This window comes from Falco biarmicus, chromosome 5, assembly GCF_023638135.1.
Source record: "Falco biarmicus isolate bFalBia1 chromosome 5, bFalBia1.pri, whole genome shotgun sequence".
Taxonomy (NCBI): Eukaryota; Metazoa; Chordata; class Aves; order Falconiformes; family Falconidae; genus Falco; species Falco biarmicus.
The window spans coordinates 17,166,715-17,189,421 of NC_079292.1; the positions used below are offsets into that span (position 1 = coordinate 17,166,715).

At 40.8% G+C, this 22,707-nt stretch overlaps 2 protein-coding genes across 3 annotated transcripts in view; one reads left to right on the top strand and one right to left on the bottom strand.

Annotated features, from left to right (window-relative positions):
* CCDC146 (coiled-coil domain containing 146) overlaps nt 1–20,493 on the top strand; it is a 66,766-nt gene extending 46,273 nt beyond the window's left edge. Inside the window, 11 exon segments of the mRNA XM_056339692.1 lie at nt 2,554–2,649; nt 3,843–4,013; nt 5,394–5,482; nt 5,596–5,760; nt 8,160–8,384; nt 9,014–9,242; nt 15,410–15,538; nt 17,069–17,206; nt 18,617–18,800; nt 18,803–18,861; nt 20,085–20,493. Coding sequence (XP_056195667.1) covers nt 2,554–2,649; nt 3,843–4,013; nt 5,394–5,482; nt 5,596–5,760; nt 8,160–8,384; nt 9,014–9,242; nt 15,410–15,538; nt 17,069–17,206; nt 18,617–18,800; nt 18,803–18,861; nt 20,085–20,288 — 1,689 coding nt within the window. The 3' untranslated portion in view covers nt 20,289–20,493.
* A 38-nt stretch (nt 20,494–20,531) lies between these two features.
* GSAP (gamma-secretase activating protein) overlaps nt 20,532–22,707 on the bottom strand; it is a 50,031-nt gene continuing 47,855 nt past the window's right edge. Inside the window, exon 31 of one of the 2 annotated variants that reach the window (XM_056342119.1) lies at nt 20,532–21,688. In XM_056342119.1, coding sequence (XP_056198094.1) covers nt 21,588–21,688 — 101 coding nt within the window. In that variant the 3' untranslated portion in view covers nt 20,532–21,587. The remainder of the gene's footprint in view (nt 21,689–22,707) is intronic. The other variant, XM_056342117.1, reaches the window with a different exon arrangement.

The following is a 22,707-nucleotide window of genomic DNA, read 5'->3' on the forward strand; positions in this document are numbered from 1 at the left end:
CTTTTATTGTCCAATTCTTTCTTAAAAATTTACTTTGTCTATAACTTTTTCATATTCTTTTCTTCTCATCACTGGTTCTTCCATTCTGTCTTTCTTAAGCTTTTCTCCTATACTAGCTCCTTACTTAGTCTAAATTTTAAGTCAGTCTTGTAAAATTGGTCTTGCTTAGTGAGGTGAATATTTTTCCACAGGACTTGATGTTTCCTCCTTTGACAGAGTGTTCTTGAATTTTTTCTTGGTCCCTCTAAGCAATTTGGGGCAGAAAAAAAAGTCTTATTTACATCACTGGAAACTTTTTTAGAATAACTGTATGATATCAAAAGTTATGGATACTTAGCTTTGCTATTTAATCAACTCTAAACATTACTCAATAATATTTAATATTATTAAATAATACATTTTTTTCGGTCTCCCCTGAAATTCCTCCTGAATTTACATATGTGTTAATTACCTAGTAATATAAGCCCACCTGGGAGGAGGGAGGAAAGCTCTGTAACTGTATAAAAAAGTTTTACATTTGATTTTCTGAAATATTGATTAAAGGGCTGACTCGTATTCCAGACTTTGATCTTAAAGCTCATACTGAGTTTCTGCTCAATATCAGCTAAGAGAATCTGGGAAATGGTATTTTTTTCCTGTGTTTCTATTGAAGAAATATTCCTGGAGGGAGAACCACAGTTGTTCAAAAATACGTAATACTAAAATCAAATGCCATAATGCACCAACGGCTGCGTTAGAGTTCACAGTCCTGGGTGAGATCCAAACCCAACCCAACCCAGCCCCTTCACACTGTGAAAGGATGAGACCTGTAACGAGACCCTTAAAGATGAAGTTGCATTGCAAAGAATCCCCACATGCTAACGCACTTAACTAAATGAACTAAGTAGTTCCTTTAACTACTTAAAAAGCCAGATTTGTATTTATGCATTGTGATTCCAAGTGAAATCAATGTACTTCCCTGAATTTCTCTCACTTGAAGTCACGTGCTAAGTGCAGAATGACTGGTTTATAGAATAAGGAAATTACAGGGACACTTCCTTCAAATGTGTTTTTCTTCTTAGTAAGTTGTGAAAGGTCAGCTGTTGCTAAACACCAACATTCTGTGTGAAAGAGAATTGGCCGGTTCGGCTGTCATCAGCTCAGAGCAGAACTGCTGTTCCTCTCCACGTGTGCCGCCTTGGGCAAGCCAATGCAGACAGCCAAAAGTGCCTAAGTTTAGTCACGTCTTATGTGAACAAAAGTCCTTAATGGATTAAAGATGTTTATGTGAGCTTTCTAATTTGAGACTCAAGAACTTGATGGCATCTTTAGAATCCCACCTTGAAAATGTGGAAATGCTTACTTACAGACACTACAGCTTTTTACACAGCAGAATGCATGCTCCACAGGACAGTTGTGTTTGCTCCCTCCACAAGGGTGAAAGTAACTTGCTTAGAATAGGTTTTATTGACTTTTTAGCAAGTGTACGCCAAAACAGATCTCAGAGTTGGCAGTGGAAACCAAAGTAACTCCACAGTTTAACCTTTACTGTGCCTCGTTTCCCTTTCCCTTAATACAAGTGAACAACATCTGATTTTATAATACGATCACAGAAGTGAAAACTGTAAGTGCAAAACATCTCATTATCTGTATTGAGGTATAGTGTTTTGGACTCTGACATCTGGTTGAGATCTAAGAAAGATACCCCAGGGTTATGTGCAGCGTCTTTAAATAGATTCCAGATTTGTTGGTCAGTGTCATTTTTTCCCCACCTGTATGAATTACAGATTTGCAATTACAGACAGGCAACATACGCCTGCATGGTTAGCCTGCTGTATTTCTTCCTTTTTTTTTCTTATTAACATAAAGAATTTTTAAGTGAAGTTAGGCACTGTGAGGCCAAAAGAACCTGTTGCCTTGTAAGTTGTATCATGCAAGTAGTTGTAGTGGGATTGTTCAGATGTATTTTAGTCGGAAGACAGTTTCTAATGCGTCTTCCTTCACATGCTTCATTTTTAAATGTTTGAATAAATTTTCCCATAATGTACAAGAAAAAATAGTACCTGTTTGTGGTGTTAGTTTTGACTTTCTTTTTGACTGAGGAAACAGGAAAATCCTACTTTAATAATGAAAAGCAAAAAATATGATATCTACACAGATGTGAAATACAGACTGTATTAAAATCAGTGGTAGATCTATTTTTTTTCCTTCAGTAGGTCAGAATATCACTCAGAAAATCCTCTGTGAATTTAGAAATTACATCTTTACTTTTTTGATTTTTGCTTTTTTAATGACAGTTTAGTTGCGGAAAAAAATAACCCTTATAAATTCTGTACTTAAACTGGGCTTTGTGAAGTTTAATGTTTGTAGTTAAATTCTTAAAAGAAAAATTTCAGAAACTTGGTTATGTTGCTGAGCAGCTCTGCTCAACAAAGAACTCTTGGACTAGCTATTGTAACAAGACAGAAAAACCATTTCTTAATTTGTGTAACTACTTCAAATAAGATTATCTGCAGTTTACATTTTCCACATCTTTTGTTTGCATCACTCACTGTGCTTGGTTTATTTTTCTAGGCAGAAGCTATCTCTAAAAGTAAGGGAGTATTATTAGAAAGACGACGAGAACTGCAGAAGGAAATTGAAATGACCAAGAGAAGTTTAGCTGAACAGGTGCTGAGTTCTGCTTTCTCACACTTTTTCACTATAATAGTTGGGTTTTGATCATGAGAATAAAGGGTCTGTGTCAAGAAAAAATTGTGGGAGTTTCTAGCTGCAGCTTTCTGGTGAGAAAACACGCAATAGTATTTGTTTGATTTTAATAACTACTCGTTTGTCATATTTAAAAAACATCTTTTGGTGTTAGTGGTCACATATTGGAGGGTAGAAAGCAAATTTACTTTCTAGGTTAAGTCTGAATATCATTAATGATGTTACAGCTAGAAGTATGATGGGTATACATTTCCTTTGGATATGGCACATTGTCTTGTTGAAACAAGGACAGTTCAGCATTTGTACATTACAATCCTTCATCTTCACGTTTTTTTCATTTGTGGGTGTCTGTCTATACTCAGCACAGCTATATATAATGTGGAAGTGCAGACGTCTCAATTATGAGAGTATTAACACTTGCCACTATATAAATGACTTTGTAAGAAGCAATGTATTTCAGACATACCTTCTTCTTAAGATCATACCCCCTTATCTTCTTATCTTTATATCCATTTTCTTTTTGTGCTGTCTTTGAATTCGTTAGCATTATCAGGTGGGATACAGTCTGTGTTTGAATACTTATATATTTGGGATCTACATGTCACTGTGCCACAGTAGTGAATAACAATCTAGCCAGGTGGTCAGTGGAGCCTAGGAAGCCCTCTGTTCACCTCCTGCTAAGTAGCTCAGCCTACACTGGGTAGAACAAACAGCTCTGTAAGAGTTCACTGACTATTGACTGCATCTGCAACAACTCCAGGCATCTAGATACTGTGCTGTGTTTTAAATGTTTACAGTTGGACTCTTAATGTCAAGGCTCAGCTGGACATTGACTACTTCCATTGTGTAGCATGGCCATGTCAAGACCTGACTGAAATAAGTAATATTACTTAAAGATGATATGGCCATAAGGAACCGTTCTACCCAATGGGCAATAGCTGAAAGACGTGCTAGTCTGAGGAACAGAAGTTCTAGATGATAAAATATTTTGACATATTACAGGGATTGTGCAATTGTGCATGGTGTTTCAGCTGGTATTTTAAAGCAATATTTATTTTTTTTTTTTTAATCCATGTAGCCTGTATATATGTTTACAGATAAACCCAAAGTATTTCCAACTTTGGGTTTGCCAACGCTGATGCATCATTCTTTAGAAAAGTATGTCAGCTATGGATGCCCGCATGTTAGAAGAATACATTGCTGAAGAAGGCTGGCTTTTCAAAGAGCAGGAAAAATGCAGAAATGAATTATCCAGACTTGCACATCTGACTTGGCTCAAAGTTGAAGAGAGGGAACAGAAATCTAGGGATGTTCAGAAGGCCCAGGTAAAAAATGATCTCATACGAATGAAATACTGTTCTAAAGTAAAAGCTGGTACAGGGAGAAATTAAATTACTGATGAGGGGAGCCTTATAGGCTCTGATTCCCTATTGTTCTTTGAAGTTCCATCACAACACAGGAAGGTGACGGTACTGTGGTGTTTTATTGCTAATTTATGGTGCAGTGCAACAGTATATTAAAATACCATGCCCTAGTTGAAACATGGTATTTTCTTTCAAAGCATATTTTCTTTCAAGCCTATGGAATAAAATGAACAATTTTGGAAAAAAGAGGCAGAAAAGTAGACAGCCTCAATTGAGATTCTTGGAAGTACAACTGCGTGTTTTATTTTACAAATTATTAGAAGATTAGAAGATAAACAGAACTGCTACTCATTCCAAGGAGAAGCAGCAGGTTTTATTTTCCTGTTATATTTCAAGGCATAAATCATTACATTAGTTTGAAAAAAAGGGAAAGAAAACTTCCTACTGGCTAGTTCATGTGTTTGCTGCCTGCATTTTGCTGGTGTTATAATATCATTTATGTGCTGTAACGTCGCACAGTATATACTAAATGCCAAGTTACTGTATAGGAACAAACTATGCTTCCTCAATGTATGTCTGTATTCAAATACATCAGTTAAGCTACCCTTCTAGCACGCTGGGAATCTTTGACTGTCTATAAAAATAAAACAAAGAAACATGTCAGGCTTTGTACCTTCAATAAAAATCAGCCCATAAACAGATAAAAAACCCCAACAATATAAATTGGTGAACACAAAAGTATGTCCAGAGTTGCAACCTAACATCTACCAGCTTTTTCTAATACCAGTCTCCTCCTCCTGATACCAGTGGGAGGTGAGAAAATGCCGGTCCATTGAAGGTTAATGACAGGCTAGTAAGGACTGAACACAACTGAAATGAGAAAATCCAGAGCCCTAAAAGAATATAACTGTACCATTCTACTCAGTCAATGAAAAATGAAAAACAAATCATCAATGATTTCTGGAAAGCCAGAAAAGAGTTAAAAAGAAATTTTATTTGAAAAGGTACAATTTCAGTGGGGCATATACCAAATAATTATATGGTGATGGAACTGAGAGGCTGTTTAATAGAAACAATAGAACTCCAGATACAAGGGACTAAACATTTTAAGATGCAGCATCAAATTATCCATATTAATAAGTCATTGTAAGCTTAATATATGTAGAAAAACTCTGTTCTTCAGTGTTGTTACGATAAAAGCATTTCATTATAATTAAAGTTCTTAGAATAATCTCACCTCACTGTCTTTTGCTTGTCTAAGAGGAATAGCTGCTCTGAGTCATTTCTTTGAAGATTCTTTGATATATCTAAAGTGCTCACTGAATTCTATTTAAATTTCAGATACAACTCCAAAATATTATTAAAGAAATGAAAAGAAAGGATCTTGTAATAAGAAAGTATGTAAAGAGGAAAACAGAAATCAAAAAGCGGTAAGAAAATAACAATACATTAGCTGAAAAATGTCTTTTAAAGCAATTTTTATCCAAGTAATGTATGCATAAGATTCTAATAATCATTTCTTTCACACTTGTAATTTCTCCAGACTCCAAGGATTTGCTAAAATGTATGATGTTATCCAAAATGAAAGGAATAAATGTATAAACTTGGTGCACACCGCTCAGCAGAAAGCAAGTGAAATTAAAACCCAGGTAAAATTGCAAGGAAATGAAATTAAAAATTTACGGAATACTGTTTTAACCAAGGAAAGGTGAGTTTTAAGTAAGCTGTAAATTACAATTATAGAAATGTAAGATTAGAAAGCATTTTAAGAGATTCTAGTCCAACTTCAACTATGCCTATATCATCCTTGATAGTTATCCTGATTTTTAAAACCTGATTCAAAGAAAGACATTTAGCAACAACCTTACATAATCTGTTCCGATTTTTTATCCCCTTTTTTATTTATTTTATATATATATATAATTATTATATATATTGGGCATCACTGCATGGCACAAAGCATTTCTGAAGTTTGTCTGGCTACTCCCTCACTTTCCCATCCTTTGAAGGGATAAATTGTCATTGCATTTCCTTTGTATCACAGTTCTCGAGCCTCTAGCATATGCATTATCATGCTGTTTCATTCCATATGAACAACACTGTTGTACTCATACTTGCTATCCTTAGGAAAAAAAGAAGTCCAATACATATATGATTCCACAATGGACTGGTGCATGGTACTATTAAGTGATTCGCTAGCTAGTAATGCAGCTAATTATTGAATTAGAACAAAGTGGGTTCTTGGTTCAAACTCAAACTGAAGTTTATTGCATAACATTTATTTCAGATAAAACAAAGAATGTTTTCAATTTCCAGGCAATCCTAGTCAAAACGAAAGGTTACATTCACAACAAAAGAGGATGAGGCAGAACAGTTGGTGCTCGTGACTATTTTTCCCTAGACCATGATGTAGTGGAGGTATCTTTTTGCCATCTTGTCATCCTAGTGATGATGTTCTGCAATACAGACAGAATGACAATGTCTCTGAAATCAGTAGTTGGGAAAGTAGTAAGATAGTGAATAGTTAACTGTGTGTGCAAAACAGCACAGCCAAAGCTGAGTAGTTGAAAAATAATTAGATTTTCCCAAACCGTTTTTTTTTTTGGTGTCAAAAAATTGCACAACCAGACCAAAGTATGCATTCAGGATACATTCACTCAAAGTGTATTGTGAATCTCTGAGTAGCTTGAATTCAAAGTCATGCTGGAGGTAGCTAGAAAAGAAGTAGAATGTCAGTGATTTAAGTGATTTTGTCAAGATGCACAAGCTGACATTTTGTGGTAAAATTTTTGAGGCCTTCCCAGTCAATTACTAATGAAAGGAGAAAAAAAAAAAGGCTAAGAATGCAGCTATATGTTGTCTATGTATCAGAAATATCTAATTATCACAGATGACCCTACTCTAGTACAGATCCAATAGACATTTTCATCTCTGCAACACTAGATTTAAAACTAGCAAGAGGTATAGACTTTTCAGTAATTCTCTTGACTATGGAAAGTGTTTTTAATCCCAGTAATAGGCTTTAGCATCCTACTATCACTGACTTAACTGCAGCCTACACAATCTGGAGGACAGAGTATCAGTCCAAATAAGGCAAAGGTTTTTCAGAAAATATTTAATACCACATTGCATTTCTGCAAAACTGTCATGCTTTCAGTCTGAAACTTGCTTTACAGAAGTTTAATTCAATTCAGTAAACCCTGTGGAACTCAGAAGTGTTAGACACACAGGGGAAATGAAGCAGAAAGAAGCTCGCTCACTGCTCTGTATACAGTAATTCAGCAACTCAGTGAAGGATCCCATGAGGGCAGGCAGGATATTTCATCTGCAGTTCTGTATTCTAACAGGAGACTATGCTTCTCCTTTCACTACCTCTTTTGTATTGACGTGAATATCCTCCCAGTGTAGATAAAGTACAGTCTTGATCAAGAAGATCAAATGCAGTAACTCTTAAGTTGTGAGCAAATGAATGATCCGTGTGGCAACAAGAATCTGCCTTTTAAGGGAGGGACCCTCATCTCCTGGCCAGCAAGATGGCTGGAAATAATGAGTTCTGTTCTTCATTTTTAAGGATCTATAATGTGATCTTGTCACTAACTTTTCATTATGATTTTTTTTTCTTGTCTGTCAAACAGGGAAAATTATCATTTCCTTTCTTGTGTGAATATTGTGGTACGTTGTTTTATAAACAGTAAACCTGGAAATATTTTAATTGCAACCACAAAATTATTGAAATATCGCTCCTTAAATAAAAGGGAAGGATTTCTACATATTAAGACTTTGCATCACAGTTTATGCTTCTGCTCTTGAACATATTTCTTACGGCCCCTTGGGCTACCCAGCAGAGAAGAAAAGAGCTGCAGTGCAGTGCTCCATTTATAGCATTTTTCTTGGGCCACAGTCCACTTCTTTTCAAGCTGGCAAGAGCTTGTGGAGAGAAGCTATTCTCAGAGAGTCTTTCTACTTCTTGTAATGCTTCTAGGAAGCAGAGTGACATAGAAGATCCTTTGTGTATTTGAGGAATTAGTTTAAGCTCTGCTTTTAATTGCTGGAATTGCTTTCAAATTGAAATGACTGAAAACTTTCCTACTTTCTGTTATGTTAAAGAAAATTGCAGAAACAACATCTGAAGAACACAAATAATGTAGCAATTACAGTCAGTCTCAAAAGTGATTATTGCAAAATTGTACAAATCATGCATGAGATGAACGAAAAGAAAAAGCAACGGTGTCTGGATCTTGAGAGACTTACCAATACAGTCACCTTCGTTGAAGAGGAAATTGTGCAGCTACGCAAAAAATGTGAAAGGGCTATTCAGCAACAAAATGAGAGGTATACATGTAAATTTGATGTAATGTGGTGTTTCATTTTGACTTTCATGAAGCAACAATATTTTTTAGCTGATGAGTACTGCTAGTTAGGAATACTAAAAAGACTGCCTCCCTACAATGTTTCACTAAACAGCCTGCCTCACCGCGATGTCAGTGCTGTTTTGCATTACACAGATGTTGTTTCTCCATTGGTGACAAGGTTTGTTCCTCAGAACTATTATTAAAAAAATTATGGTGGCTTGGCTACTGAACTTCACCTTAAGAACTTGTAGCCTCCCGCTCCATTTATACTTTATGCACAGATAAGGTACAAAAATGCAGATGTAAAGCTCCCTGATCATGTTAATCCATTTTTAAATGTATGCTGTGGAAGGCCAGAAGAGCTTTTAAAATTATATGAGAGACTAGAGTAACCTTTGCAATGGTTTGTTCCCTGATTTTCACATTGTAATTATTTTGTTACCTGTTTAAAGTGGTGTCATGATATTAAATGAATATTCGTGAAAGCTTTGTACGTTTTCCCAGATTATTACAATCTTTCAAGGTCACCAGTTATGTTCTTGAATGGAGTACACTGAATATGAGTCAATTTGTTAAAAATTTTACCTTTTCATTTTGGGCTTATTGCAGTGGTCGTCTGCTCAGAGATCGAGAAGAAGAAATAGGCATTTTATATGAAAAGATAAACATGCAAGAGATGTTGTGTAGAAATGGAGATACTGAGATGCAAGTTATGGATGAAAAGATTAGATTCCTGAAGCTGAAGGAAGATGAGAAAAAGAGACAGATTAAATTGTGGTTCAAGGCTCTCCCAGTGAAGAATGCCCTGGATGCACATCTGGTGGTACTTCAGATACAGGTTAGTGGGAAAGAAAGCTTTTTTTTGTATTATTTGTATTATTCTGTATTTTAAAACCTAAGGTAGTTTCATAGGAAAAAACGTCTGGATCTTTATTAAAACAAAGTTCAGTTTATTAAAGTTTATTAAAACCTGCCTAGCCAAACATCGATACATGTTTTTAACTTCAGGTATGTGAATTTCTATGCTTATATGTACTGGTTGATGCACTTTGTTATGCACATGCAAAACACTTCTTGGGTATGGAATCTCAGCTAAACCACCCCATAGCGTGAAATGTCAGTATGACTAAACAGGAGAATGGGAGTCATTGGGAAAAAATGGGAATGTAGATAAAATTTGTTAAAACTCTGTTGATGGGAGTAGGTGAAAGGGCAGGAGATATACTTAGCTCTTCAAATTTCTAAAATAATAACTCAATTCACACTTGACCCTGAGCCTACTCTAGAAACTCTGCTGCCTACAATGATATAATCCCCATATATTTTCTTCTCCACAAAAACAGTGTAAGTTTTAGTTCTAGTTACAAAATGACATATAAACAGCTAACAAACTGCAGCGTTTGGAACATTCTTTCCTTGCTTTCTGAAATGGCTCATTTACTTATGACCTTATCTCTAGATGGTAATTTTTTCCATACATATTTTGTCAGTGCCTGCACAAAGTCGTAAATTAGGGTGTACCATTGCCTTTCATAATTGCATTGATAGAAACTGTGACTTAAATAGTGCTTGCACTGTCCTGTTTCTTCTGACCTTTTAAAGAAATTGTATGCTTCACTAAAAGAATAAAATGTACAATACCTTTTGCAAACCATACCCCAAAGAACTTTACAGTGCTACTACAGATCTAAATGAGCAGAGGCAGTATGGAGAGAAAAAAAAAAAAAAAAAAAGAGGATAAACTGGGGGGGGAAATAAAAAAGATGTCTTCAGGTAAGATTTAGAATGGGGCAAATAGACTAACAAAATGCAGATGATTTCTGTGAACTGACAGTGTCAATCATGAAAATTCTTCTGTTCTGCATTCATAAAACTTCCTCATTCAGATGATGCTTCAGGTGGAGCCTAAAATCACCATTACAGGGAGGCTATTGTTACAGGTGCCTTAAATCTTTTTGCAATATTGACTAAGGTCCAGGTAGACAACACCCACAACCTCTGCCTCATCCACTAGGCAGGTCACCTTGTCATAGACAGAGATCAGGTTAGTCAAGCAGGACCTGCCTTTCATAACCCCACGCTGGCTGGGCCTGATCCCCCAGCTGCCCTGCATGTGGCACGTGGTGGCACTCAGGATGTTCTGCTCCATAACCTTCCTGGCACTGAGGTCAGGCTGGCAGGCCTGTGGTTCCCTGGATCCTTCTTCCTGCCCCTCCTGTAGATGGGTGTCACACTGGCTAACCTCCAGTCTGCTGGGACCTCCCCAGTTAGCTGGGACTGTTGGTAAATGATGGAGAGCAGCTTGGCGAGCCCCTCCCCCAGCTCCCTCAGTGCCCTCGGGTAGATCCTGTTCAGCCCCATAGACTTGTGTGTGTCCAAGTGGAGCAGCAGGTCACTGACCAAGTTCCTTCCTGTCCTGGGCTGTGGGGACCTCATTCTGCTCCTCGTCATCCCTGTCTTCCAGCTCAGGGGGCTGAGTAACCTGAAGGTAACTGGTCTTGGTATTAAACTGAGGCAAAGAAGCATTAGGTACCTCAGCCTTTTCCTTGTCCTTTGTGGCAATGTTCTCCCCTGCATCCAGTAAGGATGCAGATTATCCTTGGCCCTCTGTTTGTTTCTAATGTATTTGTAAAAACATTTTTAGTTATCTTTTATGGCAGCGGCCAGCCTGAGTTCCAGCTGGGCTTTCGCCTCTCTAATCTTCACCCTGCGTAACTGTGCAACATCCTTGTAGTCCTCCAGAGCTGCTTGCCCCTTCTTCCAAAGGTGGTTAGCTCTCCTTTTTTTTCCCTGAGTTCCAGCCAAAGCGCTCTGTTCAGCCAGGCTGGTCCTCTCCCCTGCCAGCTTGTCTTTCAGCACGTGGGGATCGCCTGATTCTGCACTTTTACAACTTCTTTCTTGGATAATGTCCCACCTTGATGAAGTCCTTGGCGAAACGATTCATTCAGGCATCTTGCAGGTTACACTCCTCCTTATTTGTCCAGGTAGGACGGTAGCCTTTCTTGCAACATGATGTATTGATTCATCTTCATGTAAATGTATGTAACAACCCAACTCTTTTTTAAAGAAAGGGTATCACATCAGTTCACCTTGATTTCGTATTTGTACAGGTAATTTTTCCTGCCTAAATGTAGTACCCTGCATTTGTTATTTAATATTATCTCTTTTGTGCAGACTTTTGTTCAGACCAAGATAATTTTGAATTTGAATCTTCTCCTCCAAATAGTATTTGCAGTTTCTCGAAGCTTAACCTCATTCTACTGATGTAGTACTTACCTTATACTTTCATCAAGAACCCATTTCCTTAACTTATTTATGAGAATGTCATATGAAACACTATCAAAACTATATAAAAATCAAGACATATGATAGCTTCTATTTATCATCCACACACCTGTTGTTATAGTAGGAAATCGGTCTGGTTTGGCGTGACTCAACACCTGTGTTGGCTGTTATTCCTACCTTTTTCCTTTTCTAGCTACCTACAAAGAAAGGCCAATGATTTGTTCCAGATTTATTCTTCAGAAAGTGAAGATAATTTATCTTTAGTTCTATAGCTCCTTTCCCCCCCCATTTTTAAAAATAGGTATGATATTTTCCATTTTCTAATGCTCTACATACCTCACCTGCCTTCTCTGAGGTTTCCAAAATAAGGACCAGATCTCCACTTCTTGAGACCAGTCCCTTTATCTAGGCGTGTTCCATCTTGTCTGTTCATCCTTCAACAATTCCTCCTGACTGATTACAATGAAACGTAGAAAAGCCTGTCTTGTAGTGCCTTTTCATATCCCCTGTATCAAAGCATTCCAAGAAAGGAGGGGTTTTGGTGTTTGTTTTTTTTTAAGACTTAGAACTCAGATAAAGCGATAAAGCCTTGTCCAAGAAAAACACTACTAATTAGGAGAAAATAAAAAAAGATGCCTATAGTCACCTCACTTAAGCAGACAGAGAATAGCATGGTTATCTCTAAATGGGCTTTGTTTTCTGTAGTTTTGGATTAAACTGCATCTAATCACTTATAATTCATATTGCATTTAAAACTAAGCCTAGTATTTAAGTTGAACATGAAACTTCTTATGCTCTTTTTTTTTCCTGGTTTGGACAGCATTTTAGCTGCAGTAGTCCTTCTTCTCTAACTAACTATTCAGTCCTGCAAAATTTTACTTGGTGAGCTGTCCCTAATCTCATTAAGGTACCACTGCCTCCAACAAGGCATTTTCACCGGAGTTAGTGGTTGAGAAATCTGGCCCCAGACAGGAAACATCCCTGGAAGCATAGCTGCATCCTGTTGTTTATGCTGGTCCTGCTCTTACATCCTCCCACTCTTTTTTATGTATTTTTGGGCTTGAGTTTTAGTTTATAATGAAAATAAATCTTTCAGCACCTAGTTATGCACTGAATTGTGGTTTGCCAAGGAAATTGATCATTACAGTCATTTAAGGTTTTTATTTTGCCTGCTCTTAGACAAAGTGTAAAAGAAAGAGCTGTGTGATGCTTTTTTACCAGAAAAAGAAGTATTTAAGACAAATGTTCCGGTAAGTAATGTTCCATTCTGACCCGAAAAGATCTGTCAGCTTTCTCTTTTCCAGTTAAACATGACTTGTTAACTTCAGTGAACAAACTCCATCCCGGTAGCAACATCTAAACATTTACTTTGTATTTTTGATGACTGTTCCTAACTTTGTGAGCCAGTGACCACTTCTTTCCTAAAGAATACCACCACCTGCAAATAGGAGCACCACCTAGCATTTACAGCAACTTACTTGGGTTATGTTTTGTCAGTGCTAATAGATCCAGAGTGGAGTGACAACGCACTGACAGATGGCCAGGTGCATATTAAAGCACAAAACCCCAACACTGTCAGTCTTGCAAATCCAAACATGAAGAAAAGGTCCCAGTCACTCCTTCAGCGAGTATTTATGCAAAGCATGGATGTCCATCGAGTGTATTCTGGGAAGCGTTATTCCAGGGGAAGGTCTCACATCAGAAAGGTCAGGGAACACCTGCCTTTCTGGGTCCCAGGAGTATCACATTGTTCAGTGTCACCACTGAGTCACTTTGGGACACATGCCTGGGAACTTTAACGTGGAAAACTTGGATGCCTGTAAGGATGAGACCTTTAGTGCTAATGAGTGGGAAAGTGGGACTTTCAGATTTAACTTGCAACCAAACTGTCAGGCACTTTGTCATGGTTTAACCCCAGCTGGCAACTAAGCAGAGGGCTGGGGAGGAGAATCAGAAAAAAGATAAAACTCAAGGACTGAGATAAGAATCATCTAATAATTGAAATAAAATAAAATAAACCCAACAACACTAATAATAACAGCAATTGTAATGAAAAGGAAAGAAAAGGGGAGAGAAATAAAATCCAAGGGGAAGAGGAAAAGAAACAAAGTGATGGCCAGTACAGTTGCTCACCACCCACAGACCGATGCCCAGCCAGACCCCAAGCAGCGATGGGCCAGCCCCAGGGAACCCCCCCAGTTTATGTACTGGGCGTGACGCGCTATGGTATGGAATATCCCTTTGGCTGGTTCGGGCAGCTGTCCTGGCTGTGTCCTCTCCCGGCTTCTTGTGCCCCCCCAGCCCTCTCGCTGGCAGGGCCCCAGAAACTGAAAAATCTCTGACTTCGTATAAACTGAGAAACAACCAAGAACATCTGTTATCAACACTGTTCTCACACCACATCCAAAACACAGCAGTGCACCAGCTACTAAGCATAAAATTAATTCTATCCCAGCTGAAACCAACACACATGTGCATCCTCCCTACATCCCTAAATGGATCCTGTGGGTCAAAGAGAAGTTCGTGGGGAATAAAGGAAGACATCACCCCAGAAGCTTGGTGTATTCCTGAGAACGAAAAAAGTAGCCCGAGGAAAAGAAGCAGGTAGAACTCAATTTCTGGCAGACAGCAGGGTTTACCTCTGTCCTGCAACTGTCACACTATAGTTCCCTTTAAAAAAAAAATAAATTAATGGCTCATAATCTTCCATGTTACCCTCCCCCCTTCGCAGTACAAGGAAACCTTCTCTGTTAAAGTCTGTGGGATCAAGCTCTGGAGGTGAGTTAGGTGGGGATGTGCTCCCACCATCAGTCTCAGAGGAACCCCCGGTGCCCACCGCAGCCCCTGTGCAGCCCCCTCCACTGCTGGAGGCACCAGCTGGGCCAGGCTGCAAAGACCGGGGGAGGGGGAAGGAAGCGGGTGCAGCAAGGGCTCCCCCCCCTCCTGCTGCCCCTCTCCCTCCTCAGGACAGGAGCCACAGCTGGGGCAGGTCTCACAGCTGCTAACCGTGGCGGTGGAGGGGGGCCTGAGCCCCCTCCACCATGGCCCAAAGGACATAGTTTGGCAGCACCCGCCTGTGGCTTTACATCCAGGCCACCCAGCAGAAACTGGAGAAGGTATCGGTCCCTGGGGCAGCCTCCTTCTGACTTCCCAAACATATTCAGAAGGTGAAAATCATCTCCTGGTCCAGGGCTTTAGTCGTGATACCTGGTGGCTCAGAGAAGAAGCCTCTTCTGTGTGGCTGAATTATTTGTACACCATTTCAGGTGGTTGTGTTGCACGTGGAGAAGGGAGTCAAGGGAACGAGCATTCAAGACATTTGAACTACTAATAAGATGAAACTGATTTATATTTATGTATTATAGGGATGCCCTTCTGTGACACAATCTACCGTTTCTCAGATTCCTGTTTGTTGGCAATGGGACAGGAGGATGATGTATGTCCACCTCTGGTTTTGGAGGGAAATGTTTCCCAGCGTTTGGCTGGTAACATTTTGTGTAGCCCTACAGCGCCCAAGCGTCCCACACATCTCCCAGCAGGGCTGCAGGCCTGCCTCCAAGCCCTGGTGCTGGCAGCGCTGCCACCCCAGTCACTTTCGTGCAGTTCTGCTGGTGCAAATCAGAGACAAGAGACCTTCCATCTCCAGCCACATAGCAACACATAGCGGGGCTTTTGGCTTCTTGTGTGAAAAAATAACCGTTGTGGCTTTTTATTTGCTAGTATTCCCAGTGCAAGGACAGGATTAAATGGATGGAGGAAACCCTTGCTGACCCCACAAATGACAGTAGAAGGTGAGACTTGGGAGGGAAGGACCCGTCCCCACCTGAGCTGCTAAAAAAGATTGAGCAGGTAACATCACTTCTCTTATCACAAGCCATCCTGCTATGACCGACTTCTTTTAGGAAAAGAAAACAGTATCTTTTTAAAACAAGTTTTCTGTAACAGGAATTAAAATAATTATGACTAGCTCATGGGAACTCCAGCCCAGCATCTGCTTTCCAGGACAACTGGACACGGGACATTTTGACTTTGAGCAGAGGCTGGAGAGGGGGAGCTCTGTGTGAATACCTGGCTCCGCAGCACCCTCTGCTAGCTGCACCACTCGCATCACGAGCACTTCAGCGCAGACCCTCCCGCTTCACTACAGAAAAGCACAGCAAAGGCAGCAGAGGGAGATAAATACAGAATAATAAACCACTGACAAATGAAGCCGTCGTTATTCTGCCACTGGCTCGTAGCTGTTCCACCACTATGCACGGGGTGCAGTCCCACTACCCCCTTGGCAAAGCCCGTGTGTGACACAGAACCAAGCATCCTTCTCAGGCTTGGGCTGCACTGCCGTGTTTCCGTGCCGAACAGGGAGCCGCAGAACAGACCTTCATGGCAGTGGCAGCCAGGCCGGCCAAGCAGCTGCGTGCCTGGCTGCAGCACTGCCAGCGGCTGCAGGAGGGAGAATGCTTCAAAACGAAGCATTAGGTCCAATATGAAAGCCGATTTCAGGGCACCTCCTGTATGGCGCGTGAGGGGAAAGTAAAGGAATGAACTGACTGACTGTGGTATTTTTGTCTGTCCCAGTTGTAGGGGCACAGAACTCCCCCCACTGCAGTTGGTGTTCGGGGGATTCATGCGGGGCTGAGAAGGTGTTAGGGTAACGGCAAGCCTGGAGCAGTACACACCTAAGTCCTCCTTCTGAAATCGAGCTTGTAGGGATTTACATGAATGCTTCTGCTTGAATTACTTGAGCTTTTTGCTTTGCTGCCCCATATTCCGTGACAGGAGGGAGCTCTGCATAGCCAAGCAGGCTACAACACGGCCCTCTATTACCAACCTGCACATTAAAAAGCTGGGTCGAGTCCTGACATTTAAATTTAAATGTTCTCGTTCAATCTCCTTGTGATTTTAAAGTCCTTTTAATTGCACAGTAGTTTCTTTTCTTAGTCTTTGGAGGCCATACTTTTTTTTTTTTTTTTAGAAGCAGGAAGGAAAAGGTATTTAAAGCAAGAGCCAAAACCTTTTTATTATTGTCTCCAGGAACTAGAAGATTTTTTTTTTTTTTTTTTCAGAAAAAAGATCACTAGAAAAAAACCCATTGCTGTCAAAACACAGCAAGACAGTAATAATGCTGCTGTCACCCCTGGTCCCCCAGAAGGGCCTGGTCTGATGTGGAAGAACTGTACGACCGACAGTAACCAACTGAACCAACCTTGGCCTGATACTTGGCAGAGAGGGTGAAAACTCTGAGAAATCTGATGGTGAAGTGATTATTTATGGCTGTTCATGAGTATTATTTCAGCAGCTCTCAAAGCAATCACAAAAACACCTTGTGCTGCACCTTCCCCTGTCACTTACCTACACCCTGTTTACTCCTTCTCTATGCAGCTAGAAGTAGAGCTAGTACAGAAGGAGGAGAAGTTGCTGGAGACAGACTTTCTCTACAAGCACATTTCCCGGTTGACAGACAGAATCCGTGCTACAGCAGAGAATGGAAAGCAGGGCATGCTGCTGTTAGCTAAAAGGGTAAGAAGGGCATTGCACGCTCTGCTTGCCAGCCTATACAAAATGAAATCATATCTAGGCAAGAGGCAAGATGACTCACTTGGAAATTACAGAAGTGGCTGGAAATATTGACAGGCAAATCATATGTTAGTCTTCAGAAACTACAGACAATTAGCAGCAATGGTGATAGATGTACTGAAAGCATTAGGCGAGTGTACTTTCTTAATGAAAGAAAGTTGCACCATAAATAGCACCTTTCACCGACATACCCGATTAGCTCTTGCTCAGGTAGATGCTCACAAACTTGGTAGAATCCTGCTTTTGCATGTGTACTTAACAGCCTTTCCACAACAAACACGTCAAAGGCTAAAAAGCAATAAGAAAAAGCCAGGTAAATTTTGCTTCGATATATAAAAAGATAAGCCTGATATCTGCCTCAAAATTTCTTTGTTATTTAAGTAGGGAGCACCACACAGGAAAGAAATACCATTTTCAATACAATCGTTTTTATGTAATTATAGATATTGTCTTTTAACTGCCAGTAATACTGTTCGGGGAAGAGCAAAAATCCTCCAACCCCCACCTCCTTAATGAAGAGGCTGCAAATAGAGCAGAGCTGAGTGAAAAGCAGAAAAAAAAAAAGTGTGAGTAAGTAATGTAAACCAAGGCCAGCCAGGGTAGATTCCCCCCTCACCCCACCCCCTCAGGTGTTAGATTTGGCCCTTGCAAAGGCTTAAACCAAAACACATCCTTACAATAAATCTTTAACTTTCCACAGAAAGAGAAATAACATGGGTGTTATTTGGATTTCTGAAATCATGGCCACAGGCTAATAAACTATGGTAAAAACAGCAGCGTGCTAAAAGTTTGCAAGTGCTCTGACTCACTCAACTCTCTATTAGTCACTTGAAAAAGAGTATTTAAGGTTTGTTGCAGTTTTTTGTTTAAACTATCTCTACCCAGACTCAAGGACTCCTTCCCATTCTTCCTTCATTCGCCCACCTGCCTAGGATAACTTGACAACCCGCAGCCCTGCTGTGTCCACATGATGACGCAATTATCTTGTAAGGATCAGGCTTATTACACAGTTATTACAAAGTCATTTGTGCAAAAACTCAGGAAGAATTGGGGCAGTGGGCCTTTGAGGGCAGCAGGAGTTCTGCTGTTCAATGAAAAGGGCAGGGGGTAATTACAAACTCGCTTTTCTGTATCTCATCTCGGAGTAATTGTGACTCCTTACGCTGCCAGTTCCTGCGGTTCCAAGCAGACACAGAAACACAACCTGTTTCATTAAGTCATTTTCAAGTACAGAACTATTTTTTAAATCTTTGTCAAGCTGGACTTGTTCTCACGTACATAATGCTTACCCAGGTGTCATGCCCCGTGTCTAGAGGGAAGCCCTAACTAAAATGCAATTGTTACTTATTCCAGACAAACGAACTGCGGAAGATGATAAAGGACAGAACCCGTAAGGCGATGGCTCTCGTTGCCAAGTTATCCATGAAGCAAGCACTTGCCATTAAACTCCAGCAGGAAATGAAAGACAAAGAACAATTTCTGACGACTGTTTCATCAAGCATAGCTCAAGGCCTTCCCCCTCCGAAAGAAACAGAAGACCGTTGAAGATACTACACAACAAGAGGATGCAAAAAGAAGCGGCTGAAGCCAGAGCTAAAGTAAGTTTTTGCCATACGTTGCGATTAGATCCTCGGCCCTGTCTTTTCACTGCCCCAGCTCACCTTTCTGCCAGAGCTGTGCTAGCTCACTGCGTAGCTCTTTGCCGCCACACACGGAGCTCTGGGAGTCAGTGGAGGGGGTGGCAGAGGCAGACGGCTGCTGAAGCGGTACACGGTGGGTTTGAGCAGTTTTAACCGCAGTCTGGCGACACCGCTTAGAACCTGTCACCGAATCTTAAGCAGCGAATACACTAAAAGCCAGACTTGCCTTCTGCTGAAGCGGTTTGTGTGGCCGTGGTGTCTCGGCAGGATGGGGCAGAGAGTCGTCGCTGAAGTTCTGCTTCCCATTTCATTTCAAGGTAAAGCTGCAACAGGTGGGGGGTGGGGTTCAGGAAAAATAAGTTTAGTGTCTTCCACATAACAGATGCGGTGAACATCGGATCAGAAGTAGCGAGGACAGAGATTGCTGAGCAAGACGGCGAGGGGAGGCAGGGCAGCGTTCCAGGTACTACCCTGCTGGATACCATGCCTCCTTAGCGGGGACAGTCGGTGATCCCAGAGCAGAGAGCTCCCAGAGAAGAAGCAGTAGCACAAAACTGAGCCGGGCATACTGTGGGAACTCCTGCTGCTGGGAAATGAGCTTTGCTATAGGAATCCCTTAGCTGATCACTCCAAGGGAATCTGAAAGGGGCGCTAAGCTGCGGCAGGAATACACTGTGCATGCACTTCAAGAACTTGAAGTCACACAGAAGTGCTGCAGTAAAACTGGTTTAGAATAAGAAACTTCTCTGTCATTAACACTTCTCATGCTGTGACTCAGCTTCCTTTCAGTGCTGCGGACACAAGCTCACTGCAGTAACCGTGTTCAGGAGCCACCGCTGTCAGCGCACACAGAGCCCTGTTTTGAAGCATCGGATCTATCGTCTTGTTCCTGAGATGTTCTGTGCACTTATTACAACTTTTAAAAGTTCATCTAATCTCCTTTCCTCACAAACAGCAAAAGCATCACAGGCTCAAACCGTATACTATTTAAAAGGACAAACTCACATCGACGTGGTCAGTAACTCATTGCTTTCCTTTCAGTACCCCTCTGGGTTTCCAGGTCTGCGAAGGACTGGAGTGACTGTGTTCCCTTTGTAAGGCGTTCTGCATGTTGGCTCAGGAGACTACCGGCATTTTAAAGCGTGTAAGCACAGTGTGATCAAAATGCGTTACTTCCACAGCGTGCTGCAGAAGAGGAACAAGCTGCAGCGCCCGGCTCCATCCACACGACAGCTGAACAACGCCCAGCCGCCTATATCCCGGATGACGAACACGGTCTCCCAGTGCCACGGCCCTACGGCACCCTGGCTCCTTTCACACCACGTGAACCTCGTTCGAATAGGAGACAGTTCAGAAAACCTACTGTAAGGCCAATTGAAATGTGAACAGACAGCACCTACAGCAGGCAAGGGTGTTACTGAATCCGGAGGGTCAGCAGCATTTACACTACAACGGAGGAATAGTTGTTAGCGTTTAGCCAAATTCCATAGTGAAAACAAAGTAGTAATTAATGCCCAAAGCGTAGCTCAATAGTCAGTGACACAAGTTCCCTTCTCCTGGCTAGGAGGAGCCTGGTACCCCAAATGCAGCACAGCATTTTAAAATGTTAAGAAAAATAAGCGATACTTACTACATACTACACTTATATTTTTTTTCCAGGTGAAGTTTTATTGCATCTGATTGTATTTTATAATACATATAATTAAAAAGAAATCTTCTCTTGTTATTAATATTATACAAAGTCCCCACCGGTTATATAAATAAGCCAACATAGCTTTCTACAGTCTGGGATTGGAGTTCATGCTTACCAGATAAATTTTAATTACACTGAGAAAATGATTCCCTCCCTCTGTGCAGTTCCTGAGAAAGCTAACGGTCTTGCTCCACTGATGGCAAGGACAAGGAAATGACCAGGCACTTGCCGAGCCACTCCTGAGAACTGGAATTTTTCATTTCACTGGTAAGGAACAGAAAGCACCGGTGGAAAGTACTCAGGGAGAACATCAGAGGTTGTTACTGAAAACCTCCAAAATCTGTCAAATTGTCAATGAGCTTCACTACTTTAATAGCCTGAAACTTTGATAGAGTTGGTTTTAAACCAATAAAGACTGCAGATATCCTACGTGTCAGAACTTAAATCTTCTCTGCATAGCAAACTGCTATTACTATTTTAAAGTCACAGTTCAGAACTTAAAAAAAACCCAACCCCCAAAAACACTGGTTCAGTTATGTACCGACAGAAGTTGAAAACAAAGGAAAAACAACCTCCGCAATTTCTTCCTGAAGCTGAGGTTTGAACTGTAACACTACAAGTTGTAAGGAAAGAATTAAGTAACACTCTGTCCAAGCCACTGTTAAGATACATTTCCAAAGAACTTCCTTCTCGTCCTGTATTATAGTTCCACTTATTTGACCACTTCAAAACAAAACCACAGATCTGTTTCAAACCTGGGTTTGTGTCAGAAGTATTCCTCCAGGACTTTTCTAGAAGTTGGGAATTTCAGCCTTAATACATTGGACCAAACACTATTTTCAGCGGCTTATGTCAGTAATGGTGGCTACCCAAAACTGCAGATTATTTGGGAAACAACATGATATTTAAGTTTAAAAAAAAGTATTTGTTTGCAAACTTGTATACTTTTATATGAGCACTACAGTTCGACAGTCTTCAACAGCATGTTATTTCAGGAATGTTCGAGGCCCAAAAGCGTCACAGTGTGTTTGAGTGCCGTTTCCTCTACAAATCGTATGTTAACATGGTCTTGTTTTTCATACGGATTCATACCTAAAAAACATAGTGAGAAAGTTAGTATTTACGAACACTTAATCCCGCACTCTATTGAACATCTTCATCTAAAATACCAAAAGATAAGTTAATAGAGGGAACAGTGTTTTCATTTACACCAAACACCTGCAGCTTTCAGTGGAGTCATTTGGATGCTCCTCATGGCAAAAACTTCCCTATTAGTGGGACGTAAGTAAACGATATCCCCTGCAGAGGAGAGCCAGACCATCTCTGGAGGCCACTAGGGATTTCCATACGTTGCATCCTACACTGGAGATCCAAACCAAGGTTTAAGCACAGTGGCTATGTTAGTGCTAGTACATAAAATGGACCAGGGCGCAGCCTCATATACTTCTATATGGTTTAACTTTTCTTCCTCCCCAAACGGGATGACATCCATACACGGACAATCTTGTTTCAGCCTTCAAGTCCTTACCCTGACTTTTATTTTGCTTACCAGTACAGGCATCGCCAGTAACGCTATTGGCAGTCCAATGCTTCCCTTAAAGGCACCTTTTTCAGTGGAATTCAAAATCTTCAGACGCTTTGGTTCACTGTGTGCAGCAAGTGCCCTAATCAGCTTGAACTGCATTTCACAAAAAGGAACTGCTTTGAGAAATGCCTGTTACTTCAGCGCACCTCCTGATCTAGCGATGCGGGTTCTCTTTTCTGGGGTGGAACATCTGATTTTGGTTGCCTCAGCCACCATGCTGCATAAATGAGGAAGCCCTTCTCCCTTCTCCCCGCCTGCATACAGAATTACAGCGACCACCACACTGTACACCGACCACATTTCACTACGAGTTCCGAAAAATGCAAGTTTGCTAACCGGATCCAACACAGAGAGGACTCAGAGGAAAGGATATGCAGCGAAGAAGCCCTCCGACAATTCCCAGCAGCAGAAAGACAACCAAACCCATGTGTTGGGACATCACTGGAGTTTTAGGATTCGGGCATTTCAACATAGTCAGGATACAGCCGAGCGTGAGCATGAAAGGGTAACAATTACTGGTCTTCCA